The 18167-nt window shown below is 45.7% G+C and overlaps 1 protein-coding gene across 2 annotated transcripts; it reads left to right on the top strand.

Annotated features, from left to right (window-relative positions):
* The first annotated feature begins 13045 nt into the window (after positions 1 to 13045).
* LOC115683462 (uncharacterized) lies at positions 13046 to 18133 on the top strand. 2 transcript variants are annotated; one of them, XR_008817853.1, is made up of 4 exons: positions 13046 to 13261; positions 13668 to 14398; positions 15547 to 17191; positions 17712 to 18133. XR_008817853.1 is itself a non-coding variant. In XM_030607991.2 (4 exons), the coding sequence occupies exons 2-4, from the start codon at positions 13687 to 13689 to the stop codon at positions 17769 to 17771; spliced, it is 2343 nt and encodes a 780-aa protein (XP_030463851.1). In that variant the 5' UTR covers positions 13047 to 13261; positions 13668 to 13686; the 3' UTR covers positions 17772 to 18133. The 2 variants fall into 2 exon arrangements, 1 of the variants encoding a protein (XP_030463851.1); XM_030607991.2 differs by having other exon boundaries at positions 13047 to 13261; positions 15547 to 17117.
* Positions 18134 to 18167: the final 34 nt, after the last annotated feature.

Genomic DNA, 18167 nt, shown 5'->3' with positions numbered 1-18167 from the left:
CCAACTTTTCAGACCCCTGGCCCTGAAGATGTCTGAGGTACCAATACGTTTTGGGATTCCGTCCCGGATAGACCGGGATGTGACCGAGTACCCCGTAGGGAACGGGGATACGTATATTAGGCATTTTACTACGGTGTGTGTTGACGTGGGTGAGCAGCACTTTCAGTCCCACGAGTATATCGCTTGGTGTTTTAGGGACTATTCCGGGACCTTCGAGCCCCTCTGGACTTTTGATGTCCCGTTCAACGGGCTAGGTGACCTAGATTCCCAGTGTGCCGATGGAGACCTGGCGAGCCCCGAGTACACATCCAAGGGGAGTTCTAGTGCTGACGTCGGACACGGACCTGTTGTCTGGGAGATAGACGAACCAGACCCGATGGACGAGGAGCCGGTGGATTGGGACTTTGACCCGGAGCCGATAGAGTCGGATGAGGAGCCAGAGCCTATAGAGCAGGACCCCGAGCAGGAAGGCGAGCATGAGGAGATGGATTTTGAGGAGGAGCTGGCAGAGTCTGAGTCCGAGCTGGATTCCCTAGACTCCGAGGTTGAGCTGTCTGACAGTTCTTTCGAGTCCTCGGGATCCGACCCGGACTAGGTTCCGTAGGGTTAGCCTTAGCCTCAGTTAGATCGGGCCAGTACCTTTTTGACCGGAGCCCCTTCTAGACTTAGTATCCCTGACCGCCCTGGCCGCTTACCCCTTTTTGTTAGTAGTGGCCGTTGACCCGCTTTTGATGTGTTGTATTTTGGTGTAAATGGATAATGTATATGTTTCCCGATGTTAATGCAAATGTATATTTGTAACCCTGTTGTTTGTTGTTTGTGCTATCCTTGGTCTCGTGTTGTTGATTTGTTCGAGTGATTTAATTGTTGCTTCCGCGTGTGCTTTAATCTCTGCGTTGGGTATTGGGTTGGCGACGCGTCCTGGGACTTCGCACAACAATATCGACCACGGTTGGGATGCTCGCGCGCCGTAGGGTTCGGGGTGTGACATCCCCCGTTGATTTGGTATCAGAGCAAGGTCAGCTCGGTTCGATTTGATCGAAATCTGGAGTGATAAGGAGCGATGACCTTGGGTAGCCAATAGGGAGACCTTGTGTGCTACGTGTACCTCCTGACTGTCTGTGTTTTGATTGAGTGCCTATATGAATTGACCCGTAAAGTGCAGGTGCGACAGGACCTGAGGTAAGTACGTGTATCTCCTTGGATTGAAGTCTTGTGCTGTTGGTGCTTAGCCACATGCTGAGTGATTGATTGCTGTTGTGTTAGTTCCCTGCCTAGGACCTTAGACCGATTTAGCTTGGTTTAGGTCTCTAATTCCTGAATGGAATTATAGCAGGTAGGCGGGTAGTGAGGTCAGTAAAGATGAGAAGAAGAGGAAAGGAAACCCAGAGGCAGCCGAGTGCTATGGGCTAAGAGGCCAGAGATTCTAGAATGGATGAGGTTATTCAGACTCTGCAAGAGATAGGAAACCTGATGGGTAGGCAGGCTCAGGAAAGGGCCGCCAATATTGCCCAGTGCGCTGAGGCGCGGCAAGAATCTGCATCGAAATAGAAATCAAGCCAATCTTGGGCGGGCTCGGGTAGGCCGGGAATAGACGGATGCACCGAGTTGGTAGAGCAGCTTCTTGAAGTTGAAACCACCTAAGTTTAATGGAAGGGGTGACCCCGAGGCTGCACCGCGTTGGGTAGAAGAGTTAGAGAAAGCCTTCGAGGTATTGGGGTGCACCGAGACTGAGAAAGTGACCCATTGATATATCAGTTGTAGGATAACGCGAATGATTGGTGGAAGGCCACTAGAGATAGAGTGTTTCCGGAAGGTACCGCCCAGACTTGGGCCGCGTTTACTGAAAGTTTTTATGGAAAGTATTTCTCGGAGAGTGCACAAGAAAGGAAACTAGCGGAATTTATGCGACTTCGCCAAGGACAGATGACCGTGGACCAGTATGAAGCGGAGTTCGCTAGACTGTCCAAGTTTGCACCTAGAATGGTTGAAAATCCGCAAGATAAGGTTCGGAGATTCCGGGATGGACTGAAGCCGGATCTTCGAAGCCAGATGATTTCGTTGAACATCCGAGACTACGGGGAAATGTATGAGCGGGCCCAAGCCATAGAACGAGATCAGTTGGAAAGGGCAGCCGCTTCTGGGTCGCGGTTCGCTCGGAATAGGGACAACCGTCGTTTCGGGAAGAAGCCGATGGCGGGAAACAGGCGATTCGTCCCACCGGCTAGAAAGAACGTTGGGAAGCCGAGCCACCAACCGAATCAATTTGGAGCTTGTTTTAAATGTGGGAGTTTGGAGCACCAGATCAGGAATTGTCCCCAGCAGCGCTCTTCAGGACTTCAGATGCAACTGCAACAGCCCCGAGTAGGGAACCAAACCGGAAATCTCCCACCGGCTAATCAAGGACGACCGCCTGCGCAAGGACGAGTTTATGCGATAGTGCGAAGAGAGGCGGAGGACACGCCGGGCGTGGTCACAGGTACGATTTCTCTATGCGATCATGCTGCGTATGCATTATTTGACCCGGGGGCGACCCATTCGTTTATATCAGAGCAGTTTGTTAGACTTGTTAGGATTGAGCCTATTATGCTTGAGACTGTGCTATGTGTGATGACCCCATTGAATGATAAGGTGTTAGTGTCGTTATGGTGTCCTAACTGTAAGATAGTTATCGGGGGTAGAGAAGAAAAGATTGACTTAGCAGTGTTGGCCATGTTCGACTTTGATGTGATCATCGGAATGGATTGGCTAGTAAGGCAGAAAGCCGTAATGGATTGTGGCAATAGAGTAATCCAGTTTAACCCGATTGGACAGCCTAGATTTGAATTTCAGGAAAACCGAGGAGGAACCTCAATCCCTTGGATTTCTTCACTCGAGGTGACCAAGTTGTTGGACGAAAGTTGTGAAGGGTATTTGGTGAATGTGGTCGATCCGACAGTGGCGGAACCTAAATTGGAAGAGATACCCGTAGTGTGCGATTTTCCCTAGGTCTTTCCCTAGGAATTGTCGGGTTTGCCACCAGAGCGAGAAGTGGAATTTGTGAAAGAATTGGCCCTAGAAACAGAATCGATCTCAAAGGCGCCGTATCGAATGTCCTTATCAGAATTGAAGGAATTGAAAGTCCAGATGCAGGGATTATTGGACAAGGGTTTTATCCGTCCTAGTGCGTCTCCGTGGGAAGCGCCGGTCCTGTTTGTAAGAAAGAAGGACGGGACATTGAGGTTGTGTATCGACTACCGGCAGTTGAACCAGGTGACAGTTAAGAACAAGTACCCACTGCCGAGGATTGACGACCTGTTTGACCAATTGCAAGGAGCCTCAGTGTTCTCTAAGATTGATCTACGGACCGGATATCATCAGTTAAGGATGAAGAAAGAGGACATACCTAAGACCGCTTTTAGAACGAGGTACGGGCACTATGAGTTCATAGTGATGCCCTTTGGTCTGACCAATGCCCCTGCTGCCTTCATGGACTTAATGAATAGGGTATTCAAGGAGTTCTTGGATCGGTTCGTCATTGTCTTCATTGGCGATATATTAGTATATTCGAAAAGCCCCGAAGAGCATGAGGTACACCTGACCGAAGTACTACGGACCTTAAGAGAACACGCACTCTACGCCAACTTCAGTAAGTGCGAGTTTTGGCTTAGCAGAGTAGCGTTCTTTAGACACATAATTTCGGGAGATGGAATTTCTGTGGACCTGACAAAGATTGAAGCGGTAACTAAGTAGCCAAGGCCGACATCAGTGACGGAGATTCGAAGTTTCTTAGGTTTGGCTAGTTATTATCGACGTTTTGTAGAAGGGTTCTCATCTATAGCCACGCCGTTGACACGGCTGCTTAAGAAGGAAACTAAGTTCGAGTGGGATGAAAAGTGTGAAAGGAGTTTCCAGGAGTTGAAGCATAGACTGACAACCGCCCCGGTATTAACCATTCCGTCCGGACCAGGAGGATTTGAGGTCTATAGTGACGCGTCGTTAAGAGGACTTGGATGTGTATTGATGCAGCACGGAAGGGTAGTCGCATATGTGTCACGCCAGTTAAGACCGCATGAGATGAACTATCCGACGCATGATTTAGAGTTGGCAGCGATCATCTTCGCCCTCAAGATTTGGAGACACTATTTGTGCGGGGAAAAGTTCCAGATTTACACGAATCATCATAGCCTCAAGTACCTATTTTCGCAAAAAGAATTAAATATGAGGCAGCGCCGATGGATGGAACTTCTGAAGGATTACGACTGCGACATCATGTATCATCCCGGGAAAGCGAATCGAGTAGCGGATGCGCTAAGTCGTAAATCGAGTATGGCGCATATGATGGTCAGGGAGTAGACCCTGTTAGAAAGGCTCAGAGACTCAGAGTTTAAGTTCGAAGTGAGCTGGATGTCTAACCTGCTAGCTGCATTGAGAATCGAACCGGAGATCCAAACCAAGGTTAAGGCACTATAGTCTACGGACCAAGAGATACAAAAGATTGTTGGAATGGACGCCGCTACAAGAAAATCGGATTTTCAAGTGGGCGAGGATGGAGTTTTAAAGTTTCAAGGACGACTGTGCGTGCCCGATGATGCGGGACTTAAGGAGGAGATTTTAAGGGAGGCACATCGCAGCAATTATAGTATCCACCCAGGCAGTACAAAGATGTACCAGAATCTGCGGCAGCATTATTGGTGGAATGGATTGAAAAGGGATGTGGCCAAGCATGTGGCGAAATGCCTGATATGTCAGCAAATGAAGGCACAACACTGTAAGCCTGGAGGGTTATTGCGACTATTAGAAATCTCTGAATGGAAATGGGAGCATATCACCATGGATTTCGTCACGGGATTACCAAGGAGCCAGAGAGGACACGATTCTATCTGGGTGATAGTAGATCGACTGACTAAGTCAGCGCACTTCCTGGTGGTGCGAAAGGATTTTGAGTTGGAGAAGTATGCAGAGTTATACGTGCGTCAGATTGTCCAGTTACATGGAGTACCAGTATCGATCACTTCGGACCGTGATCCGAGATTTACGGCCAATTTTTGAAAAAGTCTGCAGACGGCCTTAGGAACAAAGTTGCAATTCAGTACGGCCCATCATCCACAGACGGATGCCAATCAGAAAGGACGATCCAGACCTTGGAGGATATGTTGCGCGCCTGTGTATTGGATTTCCAAGGCAAATGGGAAGAGCAACTACACCTGGTGGAGTTCGCCTATAATAATAGTTATCAGCAAAGCATTCAGATGGCGCCGTTTGAGGCCTTGTATGGCAGAGCGTGTAGGACGCCAGTGTGTTGGGACGAAGTTGGAGAGCGAAGTATCACGGGCCCAGAATTGGTACAGCAGACGGTTGAAGCAGTCGAGATTATTCGGGAAAGGTTAAGGACCGCTTAGAGTCGCCAGAAAAGTTATGCCGATCGGAGACGACGACCCTTGGAGTTTCAAGTTGGAGATCATGTATTTCTCAAGGTGTCGCCTATGAAGGGATTGTCCAGATTTGGCAAGAAAGGAAAGCTGAGCCCAAGGTATGTCGGTCCGTTTGAGATTTTAGAGAAGATCGGAGATATAGCCTACCGACTTGCCTTACCGCCCAACCTGTTGCAAGTACACAACGTGTTCCACGTGTCGATATTGAGAAAGTATGAACCAGACCCGACCCACGTTCTAAGGTACGAGGAAATAGACGTGGACGACAAGGTGTCGTACGTGGAGAGGCCAGTAAGGATTGAAGATAGAAAAAATCGAGTACTACAGAACAAGACGATCCCGATGGTCAAAGTTGTTTGGGAGCACCACGGGACAGAAGGTGCCACCTGGGAAAACGAAGAGGCAATGCGACGTTAGCACCCCCATTTGTTTGAATAGATAGGTTTAGATTGCAAATTTCGAGGACGAAATTTTTGTAAGGGGGGAAGAGTAGTAACATCCTGAATTTCGACCCAATCCCGGGATCAATGAAATAGATATTATTTCTCATTTTATTTTAGTGAGTCTCGCCCGGAACTGATCACTCTCGGGATACTAACCAAAAAGGAATGGCTAACTAGGAAAATGGTGCGTGGACCAGGGACCCGATCGCGAATCGGGCACCGATTCCGAGAAACGACGAGGAAATATTTTGGATCAATGTGGGCCGATCCTAGGAAAGTAACGGATTTGGTTTGGCTAACGACGTACGATCGGATCGCGGGTGATTCCGCATGACCGAGAGTACGCGTGGCCAACAAATCCCGAACTTAATCCGAACGATCGCGACCTCCGGAACTAGCGATAATTCATCGCGTTCTCCCGGTAATCGAGACCGTCACGACTCGAGTAACCCTAGGTCGATACGCGTAACCCCTAAACAACCGCCCGTTAGTGAGAGACCCTAAAATTGTAATTGAGCAACTTGGATCGCGAAATTGGATCCGGACTTGGACGTCGAATTTCGTGGACGTACGCGACTATTTTGCGAGGACGACGTCATTTTGGTGTGGCCAACTAAATTTGGGATCAATACAGTCGAAAAATGGAAATTCGGCCCGGAAACGGAAAATTACGATTTTGCCCCTAAACCTATTCCTAGTATTTCGAATTTTGGGTTTAATTGGAGGGTATTTTGGGGTTTAAATTTTGGTCTAATCAGCCCCAATAATTCAAAAAATATTGGTCAAGTCTACCCCTCAATTATTGGATGAGAATTGATCTCAACCCTTGAAGTGAAGGGCAAGATAGGCAATATGGAAAGTTAGCCACTAATTCACTCTCCACTCACTCTCTCTCCCTCATTCTCCCTCACTCTTCACCGGCCAACTCCCTCCCCTCTCTCAATCTCGCCTCTCTCTCCCTCACCTTCCTTCCCCTTCGGTCGTGAGCAGCTGAGCACGTCGGAGCCGCCGCCACTCGCGCCGCCGCACGCCGTGCCGCTCGTCCGCCCGCCTTGCACCACCACCAACCGGTCCGCCCATTTTCTCTCTCTCCCTCTCCATTTCTCCCTTCGGCCGTGTGAAGCAACCGCCGATCAGCTCGCTTAGCCATGAACCGCCCGTGCGAGCACCGACCGCCGGTCCGCCGCTCAAGCCGCCGCCCGTCTCGCCTCACCACCACCACCACCACCCGACCGTCCTGTTTCCTCCTTCATTCCGTCCCGCCATCACCACCGACCAGCATCATCCTCTCCCCTTCGCCGTTTGAACCGCCCGTCGTCACCACCGTCGCGGGAGCCGCCGATCGCCGCCGCCGCGAGGTCACCGTGATCCAGCTCAGCCGGCCCGTTTTCCCCTTGCTCAACCTTAATCGGAGCTTAGGAGCCTAAGTGAGTAATTACCCTAAATCCTAATTAGGCTAATTAGCATTTCTAGATAGGTTTAGGTTAATTTAGTGGTTGATTAAGGTGACTTAGGGTTGATTAATGGGCTGTTGATTAGTGTCTGGTTTGGTGATGATTTGGAGAGCCTAATGAAGTATTTTGAGGGTAATTATTGGCCTAGATTGAACTGATTTGGTGGCTGTCCATAATGTGGTTAATTGGGCTAAGTTGGCCAAATTGAGCTTAACCGTATAATTGCCGTGAATGCCTCGTATTGTCCTCGTATTGGTTGATGCGTGTTGATTGGTGATTGATATCGTGATGCCATGTCGCGTGCCTAGGGTGGCCGAGAATGAGGAGGCATGATGGGTCGTGTGTATGTGCAATGGTGTCGCTCTAATCGCGTGGATTGGGTGTGCCGGCTTTATGCCATGCAAGTTTGAAATTGAATTGCTTATTTGAACATGCTAGTGTGTTAATTGGGCACGTTATGACTAAATTGAGAATGTTGAATTGTTACTAGAGCACGTCGTGGCATTAGTTGAGCATGACTTGGCATGATTTGATCATGTGCCTATGATTGGAATTGCGTGCTCATTGTGAATTGCATGGTTGCCCTAGTGTCGGACTGCACGGCCATGCATTTCACATGCCGAGTATTGGCTTGAGACGAGACTTGTGCGAGTATGCGTGCCTGACATGAGCATGTGATCACTTAACCATCCTGATGCGTTTTACGCAGGACGATGCCCGGTTCTACCGGAAGACGGCCAGCCTGATGCGTTTTACGCGGGTTTTGGTCCGTATATGGAGATCGGTGTCGCCTGATGCGTTTTACGCGGGCTAGAGACACTGGGAATGATGCGTTTTACGCGGGCTAGGAAGTGTTGGAATTGTTATAGACCTGATGCGTTTTACGCAGGTCAGACCTGATGCGTTTTATGCGGGTCGAACTCTTAATGGGAAATTGGCAATGTGCAAGTGTGCATCATAGAGCCGGATCATGAGCATGGACATATTGGTGGCATATGTGTGCAAGCATGTGCGTATCGGTGACTCGTGTGTGATACAAGCATTAATGAGCATTAGTATGTGCATGGCGTACGTGTGACTAAGCTTGTTGCGTATGTGCCATTATGGTGATTATATTATGCCTAACCTGTAGGGTCAATTGGGTGCTCGATCTGGGCCCGAGGGCCTAGGTTAATTGATTGTCAATTGTTGCTGGTTATATGTGTTTTGTTTGCCTGTCAGGAGGTGCATGTTAGCCTAGTTTAGGTTTAGGGGGTTTTACTCGCTGAGATTCATTCTCACGGTTGTTAAAACCAACTTTTCAGACCCCTGGCCCTGAAGATGTCTGAGGTACCAATACGTTTTGGGATTCTGTCCCGGATAGACCGGGATGTGACCGAGTACCCCATAGGGAACGGGGATACGTATATTAGGCATTTTACTACGGTGTGGGTTGACGTGGGTGAGCAGCACTTTCAGTCCCACGAGTATATCGCTTGGTGTTTTAGGGACTATTCCGGGACCTTCGAGCCCCTCTGGACTTTTGATGTCCCGTTCAACGGGCTAGGTGACCTAGATTCCCAGTGTGCCGATGGAGACCTGGCGAGCCCCGAGTACACATCCAAGGGGAGTTCTAGTGCTGACGTCGAACACGGACCTATTGTCTGAGAGATAGACGAACCAGACCCGATGGACGAGGAGCCGGTGGATTGGGACTCTGACCCGGAGCCGATAAAGTCGGATGAGGAGCTAGAGCCTATAGAGCAGGACCCCGAGCAGGAGAGCGAGCCTGAGGAGATGGATTCTGAGGAGGAGCTGGCAGAGGCCGAGTCCGAGCTGGATTCCCTAGACTTAGAGGTCGAGCTGTCTGACAGTTCTTCCGAGTTCTCGGGATCCGACCCGGACTGGGTTCCGTAGGGTTAGCCTTAGCCTCAGTTAAATCGGGCCAGTACCTTTTTGACCGGAGCCCCTTCTAGGCTTAGTATCCCAGACCGCCCTGGCCGCTTACCCCCTTTTTGTTAGTAGTAGCCGTTGACCCGCTTTTGATGTGTTGTATTTTGGTGTAAATGGATAATGTATATGTTTCCCGATGTTAATGCAAGTGTATATTTGTAACCCTGTTGTTTGTTGTTTGTGCTATCCTTGATCTCGTGTTGTTGATTTGTTCGGGTGATTTAATTGTTGCTTTCGTGTGTGCTTTAATCTCTGCGTTGGGTATTGGGTCGGCGACGCGTCCTGGGACGTCGCACAATAATATCGACCACGGTTGGGATGCTCGCGCACCGTAGGGCTCGGGGCGTGACATTAGTCTTGTCAAAGGGATAAAATTTTAAGAAACGTATTTTTTATTTTCAATGCCGCCAAGCAAATTTGTGAATTAATTGCCAAGTAACATGAACAACTTTTTTTGGTACAATCAAATGTTTTTTCACTTTTATTTTTATTTTATATATCACCATCAAATTCTTTCTTATTAGTTATCTTTATATACACATACATATAATCGTATGATGAAACAAAAATGACTTCTCTTTAAAGATTTTCAATGATAAAATCACAGTTACATTGCCAAAGTAAATCAAAAGTTTCCACAAGATAAGAATTTTTCTTAAATGCTAGTGAAACTTTATCATTTTGGATCGACAAAAATTAATATCGTTCATGTTATGTGGGAAAAGGGCCTAATTCCCTAAAAAACTCCAAACTTTAGTTGTAGTCCCAAATCTGCCCTAAACTTTTTTTTGTCTCATAAAAAACTACAAACTTTCATTTGAAACCCAAATCTGCCCTAGGTTAATTTTCTGTCCAAATGTTAACAAATTTTTTCCAACTTGTCATCCACATGTCATCTTCTTTTTCCACGTAAGCTCGGGTTGACATTTTCTTTCTTTCTTTTTTGTTTTTTCATTCTCTTCTCCCTTTCACTTTCCGCCATGGACAACAAGAGCACCATCATGAACACAGAGGAAGGCCAGGTGCTGCCACACGCCGGTCATCGCCGTAACAGCTTGAGTGCGCGTTGCCACGACTTCCTTGTCACCTCGTCGTTGTTGTAAGCCCATATGCTTCCATTAGCCGAGCCTCCACCCCCTCTAGTTGTCGGTGGATAGTCAAATTTGGGATCAGGACGTCGGATCCAATGCCGCCTAGCCCAGATTCGGAGTCGTTGGCCTTGGGCGACCCTGGATCTTGTGTCGCCGGCAGTCGCCCAAGGCCGGCGACACCATCGTCGCTTTCAATCTTCACATTGCGACCTCTCCATCTATCTCTGCATTGGTCAGTCATTTGGGCCAAAATCTTCCCTTTTCTCTGCTTCTGATGAAACTCTAGGACTAAAATGGCGACCAGAGGCAGCAGATCGGAGAAGGTGAGGCGAGTTTTCCAGCATTTGACGGGAACCGTGATGGAGGGCTCAACAGGGAGGAAATGGCCACGCTCGCGGTGGCCGAGAACCCGAGGGTCAAGTTCAAAACCTAGGGCGAGTGCATTGACGGTGAGAAGGGGCTCACCTATGAGGGCTTGTTGAGGACTTACGATAATGGCACCGGCAACGTGGACCGCGACTTCAACGTGCTGGGTCTCGAGCTCAATTCCGACGACACCAAGAACAAGGAAGTGAGGTCGGGTTTGGACGAGGTGTCGTCGTTGATTGCTGACGAGAGGGCAATGGAGATGCAGAAGAAGCAGAGGACAACAACTTGGGCTGGTGTCACTTAACCATGGGATGGTGTTCAACCATACTTGGAAGATTGCGGACGATTTGGAGATCTAGGTGAAGAGGTTGAAGGCGAAGGATGAGAAGCTGAAGCTGATAATTTAGACCATGTTGTCCATGGCGGAAAGTGAAAGGGAGAAGAGAATGAAAAAACAAAAAAGAAAGAAAGAAAATGTCAACCTGAGCTTACGTGGAAAAAGAAGATGACACGTGGATGACAAGTTGGAAAAAATTTGTCAACATTTGGACATAAAATTAACCTAGGGTAGATTTGGGTTTGAAATGAAAGTTTGTGATTTTTTATGAGACAAAAAAAAGTTTATGGCAGATTTGGGACTACAACTAAAGTTTGGGGTTTTTTAGGGAATTAGGACGTGGGAAAAGTGTCCAAAAAGTCCTAAACCTTTTGCATTTGTGCCAATTCAGTCCTAAACCTTTTTTTGGTGCCAATTCAGTCATAAACCTTTTGCATTGGTGTCAATTCAGTCCTAAATCTTTTACATTGATGCCAATTCAGTCCTAAACCTTTTGCATTGGTGCCAATTCAATCCTTCGACACGTGAATAGCTATTAGCTGAAAAGACTGAATTGACACCAATGCAAAAGGTTTAGGACTGAGTTGGCACCAATGCAAAAGGTTTAGGACTGAATTGACATCAATGCAAAAAGATTTAGGACTGAATTTGCACTAATGCAAAAGGTTTAGGACTTAATTGGCACCAAAAAAAGGTTTAGGACTAAATTGGCACCAATGCAAAAGGTTTAGGACTGAATTGGCACTAAAAAAAGGTTTAGGACTAAATTGACACAAATGCAAAAGGTTTAGGACTTTTTTGACACTTTTCTCCATGTTATGTTCACATGAAATTATTAAGATGCGAATCGCGAGGAAATTGTTACCTAATTTGAAAATTCTCGAGCAACCATGTTAAGCGTTATTATTTAATCTTTTGTAGTTTCTATTGATTTACGCGTATTTGGAAAATAAGAATAGATAGAAACGCGAGCTTGGAAGAAGATAAAAAATCATTAGAAGTCCTCGAGAAAATACCATCCTATTATTGTTGTATCCATCTTTATTATTTCATCCAATTATTTACAGTAAAAATATTGAATGCAAATACAAGTAGTAATTTTAATGTTAGGCGAAAAGAAAATTACGGTGTGACGATTAGGCATCCTTAGACGAAAGAGTAATCTTTCAAAATTGGTCATCGTGTGTCACCACCTCCCACCTATCCTACACATTTGATCAAGGTTATGGGCCCCGACAAGATGCCCGCATGATGGGCTATTAGCTCAGTGGTAGAGTGTGCCAATGAGAATTGCGGGTCTTCGGTTGTGCATGTTTTGTATTATTGCCTAAACGTGAACGCACCAAGCTCTTCCCAAATTGGTAGAAAACTATAGAGATCTATATGGACCTGCAACTGTCAACTTTGTGGCTCATGTCGAATCGGTATCAACTAGGACAGAAATAAAGCGCATTACTTTCTTATGTTATGTTATGGGGTCTCGAACCGTAGTCAGCAATCTGAAAAAGCCATTTCCCCGCATGAGATACAAGCAACCCTTTGCCTTTGATCATTAAGAAACAAAAAAGAAAAGAGTTGAACGTAGTAAAATAAGAAATTGTTCGTCTCTTATTCATATGGCTATTTCTATTTCCAGAGTCGATCGAACCCAAAACTAGTCGGTTGGAGTAGATAATTTCTTTGTTAAAATACGTAACAGAAATCCCTCCCCAAACCGTGCTTGTGTTAAAAAGAAAAGTTTGTTTAGGGAAAAAAAAAAGAACAAAAATCATGGAAAAATCCTAGAATATCACATCAACTCATTATCATATGATCCGACGGTTCCTGTGAGCGTTTTTGCATAAAACCGGACGCAGGCAATACACGCTCCTCGCAGACAGACAAGTGGGACCCCCATGGTGGGGACAAGTGGGGGGCACTCACGAGCGACGGCGTCGTTTCTGTCCGAATCAGCGGCCTTGGTAATGAGAACTGAAAGCCGACGTTTGAACCACGTTAATGGAAAAACCGAAGGCTCATCATCCATCCCATCCCCACCAAATCCAAACCCAAAAGCAGCCTTCTCGTCCACGTTCGAACTCCGGATCGGCGCCGGCCGTCCATCTTCATCCTTCGTCCTCCTCCTTCCTCGCCTCCTCACGTGCATCCAAATCGAGGGTGTCGATCACCAACACATGATTCGCGTCCCCACGAACTGAACTGAACTGAACTGCACTGCTGGGTGAGTCCATACAGAATCTACATGTCTTCTCCTGACCCTCTTTTTCCTCGTTATGCATAGCGTTGTCGCTGCATCTTCCGTTTTGGGTAGCTTATTCTTATTGCAAGTTTCGAGCTTGTTGGGTGGTTGCTCTGAATCGTTGCGAAAATGGGGAGTGTCCGTTTGTATGATTTCTTTCTAAAAGTAGGCTCCGCATCCGCGGAGAATCAGCCTCTGGGGTTTCTGCTTCATCTGAGTAGGTGGGAGCTTATTTTTATGGTTGGGGTTCTGTTTTTTCTTTTTTCTTTTTTCTTTTTTTGCTTCCCCATGTTGTTTTAGTGTTCTTCTATGCGTTTCGGTCTCTATTCAGTGCCTTAGTTGACAAGTAGAGGATTTGTTGATTGGTTTTCATTGGTGGAGTGTGCAGAACTTGTGTTGAAGGGACGATGGAGTGCGACGGGATGCGTTTTTGGACTTTTAGTGGGTTGGTGGGTGCATTTCTTGATCTTGCCATCGCGTATTCTCTGCTGTGCGCAGCTACTCTTGCTTATTTCACCTCTAAGTTTTTGGGGGTTTTCGGGTTGTGTTTGCCCTGTCCCTGCAACGGACTATTTGGGCATCCAAATGGCAATGGCTGTGTGAGGAAGGTTTTGGTGGACCAACCGTTTGAGAAAATATGTTCTGTCCAAATGTCTGTGAAGAACAACTTCCCTTTCGATACAGCATTGATTAATGACCGGGATCGTGAGATGATTTTGGAGCCAGAGGAACAGAGGATTTGCAAAAATGGGCGTGTGGAATTGGAAGGTGAAGCATCATGTAGTTCGTATGCGGAAAGGAGAGAACGAGATATAGGTGTAGGAGGGTCAAATCCAACAAATGAATCGGATGCCGTGTCCGGTGCAGTGGACTCGCTTTTGGGGGAAGAAGGAAGGTTTGACTATAAGGGAAAGGGAGCTTTGAGCCAGAGGACAAAGGGTCTTCGGCGGCGTCAAAAAAGGTCAGTTGAATATGGGAAGGTTTCATCAGTCTCTTCGTATGATCCATGGCAAGCAGATGCGCAAGATGTGCCTTCTCCTTCAAGCATGAGAAAATTCAGAGAGGAGTCTCCTGAAGAGAGCTTGTTCTGTGCTGAGTCCCGAATTAACTGTTTACAAGGTGAGTGGGGACTTAGCTTTTAGCACATCTCTCTGTATGTCTTTGTCATCTCTAGTTTTTTTCTTCGGTCGATAATTGTGGCAAAAAACTCTATAAAATAGCACTATTGGTAAAAATAATTTCCAAACAATGTTAAAATGCTGTTCCTACGGATGACTGGAGAATGGATTCATTAAAGCTTTCTCATGCATTAAAAGGAATCTGCCATGATTTTGCTCCTAAAACGTGCAAATCTAATTGTCATTAACTGTTCCGACCAAAAAAAGAGACTGTTAAAATGGATTTGGTACAAATTGATAACATGTTTGCTTGAGTGCCAGAGTTAGAAAAGCATCTATTTTCTTGCCTTTTTGTCAGTAATAGTGCAATCTCTGGCCTCGATTTCTTAATTTGAAGGTTTACCCTAATTGGAAAATATCTAACATGCTTCAAGTGCGACATTTTGTTCAAAAGTAGTTGGTGTTTACGCATCATGTTCAGATTTAAGTCACCCTCATATAAGACTACTTAGTTACCATTTTCCTTAGATAAATACGTTAATGTTTAATCTGCCTTAAATAATAAGCATATGTGCTTGTGCACATTTAACTAAATCACTAATAAATGGTATGGATTATCATGTCTGCTGTGTGCCTACAAAGTGCGTGCTATTATTGTTACAAGTGGTCAAATGTGCACCTACATTGATATTCTTTCTTGCATAAAGAATTTAATTACTCAGCTATGAAAGTGCTAATTACTTCAATGCAAAAAATGGACTTTTGGTACCTTTGACGTGTGCTCTAATGACAGTTGCACCCTCGAGATGATAGTAATGGGTATACCATCACTCAGTGAGTGTTGTGAAAATAGCTACAGAATAATTCCTTCCTTTGTCATTTTTTTCATAGACACGTCATATAGAATCTATCACTGCGTTCAAAGCATCTAAACCACATGCATATACTGGTCAAGTTTCAAGTAAGAGAGATTGTTATCTAATATTGAGTTATTATGCGTGCTTTGCAGGTAGAATTATTTGAGCACTTTTGAAGTCAGTAGATTATTTCTTGATCCTTGAATTGGCTTGAGTCTGTGTTGGACAGTAAAATGGCTTGTTCATCTACCTATATGGCAATTGTCTTACTTCTTAAGGCTTTCTTATGCAGTTTCAGATAAAAGGGATGCTTTAATGGACTCTGCTCTGTGTGATACTGAGAAAACTGCTGATTTACATGATGACACGCAGAAAAATTCATTAGCTTATGAAGAATTCGGAGCTAATGGCAACAGACAGTCTGATTTTGGAGCTAGCAATAAGGACATGGTTAGAGCCTTGGAGCAAATACTAGAAGAAGAGCGTTCTGCTCGCCATGCTTTGTACCTTGACCTTGAGAAAGAAAGAAATGCAGCTGCTACAGCTGCGGACGAAGCCATGGCTATGATACTGCGTCTTCAAGCAGATAAGGCATCAATCGAAATGGAAGCTCGGCAGTACCAGAGAATGATAGAGGAAAAATCTGCTTATGATGCTGAGGAGATGAACATTCTCAAAGAGATATTGTTGAGGAGGGAGAGGGAAAGGCATTTCTTGGAGAAGGAAGTAGAATCTTACAGGCAAATGATATTTGCAAATGAGCAGTTGGACGATGATCTGAATGAAACTATTGCTCCTAGGGCAACGAGAACATCCTCATTGATTTCAAGTGAAGATCCAGAGCCGATGCTGCAGCGCATTGGTGAGTCTCTTATCAAGAAGGAGAAACCTGAAGCAAACAATGACCCATGCTTTCAGGTCCATTTCGTTCCACTTCAGAATTGTACTGTCAATTTTGACAGAGAATTACAAATTCCAGAGTGGCTTGAGGATGATAAGTCTTTGAGAGCAAGCTGTACTAGTGGTGGGCAATCAGATGTTGACATAAGTGATCTGCATCTGGCTGTTAATGAGATAAATCAAGAAGTTCAGGAAAAGGTAATGTTATCCACAGACAATGATTTATCTGCCCTTCAAGGAGATTTGCCGAACCAAAATAAGCCGTTCTCTTCCCAGGGAATTGGTTTCAATGTGGAAACCGATGAGAAGGAAAATGAGCTCCTAATTGTCAACTCAAGCCTGTCTAAAGGTTTAGCGTCAGATATCAATGAGACTTTTAGGGGGAGCCCTATGAACCTTCCCTTAGATGGTGGTGATATGGAAACTGATGGGAGATATGCAGATATCAATCGCGAAGTATCAAAAACATTGGGATATGGCCTGGAGCCCTGTGTCCATGATGTTCATGTTATCAGCGATGAGCCACTCAGTGGACATAGTAAAGTGGGAGAGGGTAAGGGGGCAAAACTGACTAAAAATGCTTCGTTAAATATTCTGACAAGTTCCGAGCATCTGGTTCTAGACAATCAGGGTACTGGGCTAGACATGAACAGAAGCAGTTCTGATGTGCCAATAGTTAGCTTACAGGAGCAAGCCTTGCCCCCTTATTTCCGCAGAAATTCCATGTCTGTTGTCGATTATGAGAGGATGAAAATTGACAATGAAGTTGGGTGGCTTAGGGAGCGGCTTAAGATTGTACAAGAGGGAAGAGAAAAGCTCAATCTCGCGGCAGGGAACAGAGGAAGGGGAAAGGACGAGTTGCAGCTTTTGGAAAACATAGTAAGCCAACTGCGCGAGATCCGAGAAATGACGGGATATGGGAAGGCTGAGCGCCAGGCTTCTCTGCCACCTGCATCCTCCAAGGTGCGCTACTGAGTTTTATGTTAACATGTTATTTGCTGGCACAGGGAAGACAACCAAATTGCTATTTACTGCAGGTATCAATAACACCGTGAAGGGTTTTATCAATAGAATAATGTACCTTTTCATTCCTATTTTGGTCTGATTTCGGGTTTCCCTTTAGCTGAGAGCATTAGATTCATGTGAATTCTCGCTTACAAAACAAATGATAAGAGGACAGTGTTCGTTTGCTATATCTTGGACGAGCACCAGTCTTCTTTTTTCCTAAAGTAATTTTCTATGGTTCTAATGATATTTTGGCGGGGTTTCTGGTTGTCACTCTGCAACGCATATCCGCAATGTGCATTAATGTCTGAGATAAGTTGAATTGTGTGAAATTGTTTAAGTGTCTTCCAGAGTACTTGAAGTTTGGTAAAATTGGAACTGTTTCATCCCTTGTCCCCCTTCTGCTGCATGCCTTGTAAATATAATTATGTATTTTTTAGCTTGCATTGCCCAAATTAAGTTTACTAGGCTTAGTGTGACATCTATGGTGCAGTTTGTAGGATTTGCTTTTGTTCTTCAGAATAATGAAGCTTGTGTTGTTTCCTTTCTCAGGTGAGTGCCAAGAAGAGGCGCTGGCGAAGTGTATCTTTAGGAGTGCACCGAAGCACCTGATCAAGGGTGTGAACAATGAAGGCATCTATGCTTGTGCACACTAGCTTATGAATACGCCCTCCAAGCGACTTCATCTCGTGATCCAGGGTTTAAACGGGTATCGGTTCAATCTTTGAGAAATTGCGATGGTTTTTTGCCACGTCACCTGTGGATTGTATAGGATGTCGTGTGATTTTGGTAATATGGTTAAGTCAGGCTCATGTACATACGCCCTCAGTCTTTCTGATGAGATGGTTCGACTGGTTAGTTCTGAAAAAAGGAGACTTCTGATCCTACTAATGTTGCACAAAGTGACTTTTTAAGGTGCGTTATTGCTCAATCATAAACAACTAAGAATTACTATGAAGAAATGTTATACTCTCCTCCTCTGAGATTTCATCGTCCTGTGATCCTTCT

The sequence above is a fragment of the Syzygium oleosum genome, unplaced genomic scaffold (genome assembly GCF_021117445.2).
Source record: "Syzygium oleosum isolate NSW1041296 unplaced genomic scaffold, Sole_v2.1 Sole_v2.01, whole genome shotgun sequence".
NCBI classification, from domain to species: domain Eukaryota; kingdom Viridiplantae; phylum Streptophyta; class Magnoliopsida; order Myrtales; family Myrtaceae; genus Syzygium; species Syzygium oleosum.
Note: the sequence above shows the minus strand (reverse complement) of the source record. Positions and strands in the feature narration are given on the sequence as shown.